The sequence below is a fragment of the Papilio polytes genome, unplaced genomic scaffold, assembly GCF_000836215.1.
Source record: "Papilio polytes unplaced genomic scaffold, Ppol_1.0 DF824047.1, whole genome shotgun sequence".
Classification (NCBI taxonomy): Eukaryota; Metazoa; Arthropoda; class Insecta; order Lepidoptera; family Papilionidae; genus Papilio; species Papilio polytes.
The window spans coordinates 3,448,856-3,453,864 of NW_013525157.1; the positions used below are offsets into that span (position 1 = coordinate 3,448,856).

The 5,009-nt window shown below is 32.9% G+C and overlaps 1 protein-coding gene across 1 annotated transcript; it reads left to right on the forward strand.

The window, feature by feature from the left end:
• Positions 1 to 2,469, forward strand: LOC106100487 (acanthoscurrin-2-like). The gene is made up of 4 exons (XM_013279352.1): positions 1 to 65; positions 369 to 525; positions 1,770 to 2,004; positions 2,303 to 2,469. Exons 2-4 carry the CDS (start codon positions 372 to 374, stop codon positions 2,349 to 2,351), a joined length of 438 nt encoding a protein of 145 aa, XP_013134806.1. The 5' UTR covers positions 1 to 65; positions 369 to 371; the 3' UTR covers positions 2,352 to 2,469.
• The last annotated feature ends 2,540 nt before the right edge of the window (positions 2,470 to 5,009 follow it).

Sequence of the window (5,009 nt, forward strand, 5' to 3'; positions counted from 1 at the left end):
GGACGACTCAGTCCCGGACAGTTGACCTGTCTCGGTTTGTGTGCTACGTGTGCTAAAATTTAAAGGTAGATAAATCATTTTTTTACTAGTTTTTTTTTTATCTATTTTGCGACTTTATTAGGTAATAAATTATGATTTTTTTGATATTAAAAAAAATCACATTTTATGCTGCCAATACCTTGGATTTATTTTTTTCGTTATAATATTAATTAAATCTTTCCAATATTTTTGTATGGCCGTATTTATTATTAAAAAAAAAGATTTTCTCGCAGCCAGACTGGGCAGCGGTCGCTTTGCTATTTCGGAGAATTCAAGTGGCCGCTTGCTCGTTTGTTTATTTTTTTTTAATTAATTGGATTACGTTACAGAAAATGAAACTGAGCGTGATAATCTGCGTATTGGCGGTCTGTGCTTTGTCACTGGCCGTAGAACATGGGCCACTGCTGACCGCATTACAGCCACGGGACCAGGCACAACCCACAGGTGTCATACTTAAAAGAGACAAGAGACATCTAGGACTTCTTGGTATGTTTTTTAATCTATACTAATATTATAATGAGGAAAGATTTGAATTTTTAGATTTTTGTATGTATTGAAATAACTCTAAAAGTATTAAGGCCGATTTTAAAAATTCTTTAACCGTTAGAAAGATAATTTATCTGTGAATAACATGGGCTATATTTTTTAATTTTACGCTAGCGAAGTCGCAAGCAACAGCTAGTTGTATATAAACCATAGATGATTACGGCCACCAGTGCTTTGAGGAAATTCTTGTTAACTCTTTGGAGGACATTATTTTGAGCTTTAATTTGTATTTATTAACTAACTAATAAAAGTAACATAATCGTGATTGCCTGTAAGTTGACCTTTGGATGAGGATGTTTGGAGAAATACATTTTTCATGTAAATAATTTGTAAATTTGCACATCACGCAACTCGTTATGATAATGTATGGTGGTCATTAGATAAAAGAGTTTGGTGCGGATATTTTAAAAATTTTAAAATGCCTTTTATTCTTGAAATATGTGCATAAAACTATTTTTTTGTACTCTTCATATTTTAAACACAACTAAACTAACATATTCTTGACTCAACCTTCAAATTATTTATTTCTTGTCCCAAATTCACATAAAATAAGCTGACATTTAAAATGATGTATATAAATAAAGTGATTTTAAAATTAAAACCTACATTTACATGTAAAGAGTTTTATTAAAAACGAAATTCTTGTTTTCTCTATCTTTTTTTAATGATAATTGTGAATATATACCTTATGTAATATTGATACGGATGTTCCCGTACATATTGAGATTTATTGGAAAATTTCACACCTTAAGCAGGCGCGTCATATTTGTTTTAACTAGATGACTTTACAATATACCCTTATACGATCATAAACCAAAGTAACATGATTAGTAACATTCTACATTTACAGCCTTACACATGTTTCAATTTTAGTAATCCTCGAAATGAATTAGAATGACGCATCAATTCAGATTGAACTTTGACAAGGTCTCTCAATCTTTGCGGTCCTGAGCCACCTCGGTTTACTCTAACGGTACACCTTTGACTAAACTATCGCACAACTGTCGTGCGATTGTCAGTTGTTTCGCAGCCCATTAAATTGTTTAGTTGCACAACTAAAAATCCAGTAATGTGCGCACCTCCATATTCATAGGAATCATAGCGCGACTACAGATGGGCGATTTAGTCAAATGTCAATGTCAAATTATTCATCGACTGCTCATTAAGGTTAAAATGTATTCCAGGTATTGGTGCTCTTGGGGCTGGAGTACTTGGTGCTGGTGCTCTTGGAGTTGGCGCTGGTATAATTGGCGCTAAAGCAGTCGGAGCTGGTCTCGTCGGTGGAGCGCTAGCGTCTGGCGCCCTCTACGGACACGGCAGAAGCTACGGCGGTTACGGAGGATACTACGGCGGCGGATACGGTGGTGGTTACGGTGGATACGGCGGATATGGTTACGGAGGATACGGCCGCGGATACGGGTAAATGAAATAAAATTGATACTATTACGATTGAGTAATCTTACTATTTAATAATGCGAAAGTTTAGATGGGTGGATGTTTATTTATGTTTGTTTGAGTTTGTAGTCTAAACTGCTGAACGGATCTCGATGAAATTTGACATAGATGTGGATAGTATGGAAGGAAACATAGACTACGTACTGTTTTTTTAGTTCCATGGGGACGGAGTCGCAGGCGAAAGCTTGTCATTTATGTTTATAAAAAGAGTAATCAATATTTCAAAGTATATGTCACAAATTTCCTTGTACTATAATTTCAGATCATACTACCCCTCTTCGGGATACTACGTTTCCGACCCATGGTGCTAAGTGGAACTCCTGACCTAAGTGTTATTATTATTTATAGACATTGTTGTGAATGTGTGTAAAAGTACTGAAAAAAATCCGACCGATATAATAAGTGTACAATAAAATAGTTTTCAATAAATGGCAGTTTCATTTAATAAAGTAATTACGAGTATAAAGAAGATAATTTACCTCGATAGCTTTATATTCAAAATTACATTTTACTGTAAAAATAAATGAAAAGTAGCAATTTAAATTATGTATTAAATATATAACATGTATTTTAATTAAAAAGTTCACTAGTTTACTTTTAGACTTTTTTGAAAATAATTATTTTAATTTGGTACAAACAGCGAGGTCTACTCGTTAATCGTAACACTGGCGTCGAATGCTGTCGATAATAAAAATAAATTGCACCGACAATTGCATTATTTCTCTGCTCGTAGATGTGTTTGTTGAACGAGACACTATTTTTATTACGTCGTATTCATGATTCATTCGATTGTACAGAATAATTACATTGATATAAATTAAACAATAAAATAAAGCTAAAAGTCCTTGATGAGGTTAAATTATGATTTAATCCCTATAAAGTCTGCTTAAAATACATAATACGGTAGTAACACACTACAGGCTAAGTTTTAATTTGAGTTTTTATTATGATATTACATTAATTCAGGTGAAACCAAGCATCTAGTTATAACCTTAAATATGATTATTAGTTGTGAGTAATATTCTAATACTCGCAAGTTTATATTCCACAAGCTCACTTTTAGCCAGACTTACGGTGTTATTTGCATGGGTTTATTGCAATTTTTCAGCGAACAGTATATTAAAAATGTGAAAATTTATAGTAGGTTAAAGACAGCAATAAAGAATGAAGAAAGACAAAGGTTAGCGTGGTATGGAATTGTTATGCGACGAGACGATTAGGACATAAACCAGAAAGTGTTAAGAATGAATGTGGATGGCTACAAAGGAGGAGGAAGACCGAAGAAAGTATGGATGGATTGTGTGAAAGAGGATGTGCTTGAGAAAGGAGTGGATTCAGATATGACAGCTAATAGAGATGTACAGAAGAGCAGCACATACTGTGTGGATAAGGGCAAGTTGATGATGTTAAAGACATGAATAACATTTTATAATTGTTTTCTAATAACCAAAACATTATTTGTAATGATCAATATAGTTATAATATTAATAAATTGTCTTTCCCTCAAGGCCCCAAATTGATATTAAACATATTAGGCTGATATCATTGTATTAAGTTATCAGGCCGTAGGGATCGCCCCGACAACTTATCCATTATGTAGAACAATATTAGAACTACTTAGAACAGCTTATGGAGATTACAGTCCTCGGGAACTTTGTATACGATGCACACTTGTGTTAATATTATCTCATATTATGCTTATGTTGGACAAATTTTCACTTTAAACACTGTAGTGCTTAGAGAATTATGGTAACATAACCTCAACTAAACATCATTCCACTGTTGCCTGGAGATAACTCGTATCATCTTTATCAAGGTGTGTGGGAGACATGAGTGACTAATTTTATAATCCAAGTGTGGCAGTTAATTTTTACACCTTAATTAATCTCACCAAGCTCTAATTATACAATATTTATGTAAACTTTATTGTAATTTTCAATTTGTGTTTCAATTCCAGTTTACTTAATACAATCATTTACAAAATCAACATGTTTGTTCTGATAACTTTACTCAGGTCTCTCTCTATTACATTAAATAATAGTTCAATATATTGTAATATATTTACTGGTATATTTATATAGTAAATAGCAATACTGCGTAAGTTATATTTGCACTGGGTGATCCCGTACCTGGAGCTCAAATTGCAAAAGTCAATACGTCGGCGCCTGTTTGTCCACGAAGGCAATTTATCGTTCCAGTCGCGGTTTGCTTACAAATTGCCTTCTATAAGGTAGGCGAAGGTAAAACCATTTTAAACTAAGGAATTCTCATTGGATTTGCTAGCCATTTTAAAATTATGAATTACAAAAAAATTACCACGTCTTAAGTTATATTTCTCTTATTATTATGAATGATAGCTATGCCTGTTATTATTTCCATATTTTACTTAGTTTAAATAACATTAAATTAGTATAATTATTCGTAAAATTAATCACATTTACCGTTTGATAACACCAATGGTTAAATACATTTGGTATGGTATTTATAAACTTGTACTCCTGGAATAACGTTTGTAAAAGAATTCATTAGGGAAACTTTCGATTTCAAGATTGCAAAAATGGAGATAACTGAAAAATAATATGCGTTCATGTTGTGCGTTGCGAATGTAAACAAAAGTGTACGTAAGGTAAGTGGTCGAGTGCAGTCGCGACTGAGGGCTTTTGAAATGAGAGCTCGCATTTGTACAAACGACTGTGTAAACTTGGAATGCAAAAATATTTATGTTTATGTTTACACGGAGAAAACTTCATGAGTTTGATTTTGAGAAATATGATACCTTTCGAAAGATCAGGAAAAACATTTTCTCTGCCACTCTCAGAGTTATTAAGGTCTCTTTTAGTGTACATTAAAACGCCGGTAGAGCATCTTACAGAATTTATTATTTTTAAATGTATAACTTATTAGTTGTAAAGAGGAAAGATTTGTATCTTTAGATTTTTGTATGTATTGAAACGACTCAAAAACTACTG

What these genes read in the sequence shown, in the direction of transcription:
- LOC106100487 (XM_013279352.1), top strand. Translation starts at nt 372, where the DNA reads ATGAAACTGAGCGTGATAATCTGCGTATTGGCGGTCTGTGCTTTGTCA. An exon ending in GAGACATCTAGGACTTCTTG is followed by an intron (nt 526 to 1,769) that starts GTATGTTTTTTA and finishes AATGTATTCCAG; the next exon opens with GTATTGGTGCTCTTGGGGCT. An exon ending in GGATACGGCCGCGGATACGG is followed by an intron (nt 2,005 to 2,302) that starts GTAAATGAAATA and finishes CTATAATTTCAG; the next exon opens with ATCATACTACCCCTCTTCGG.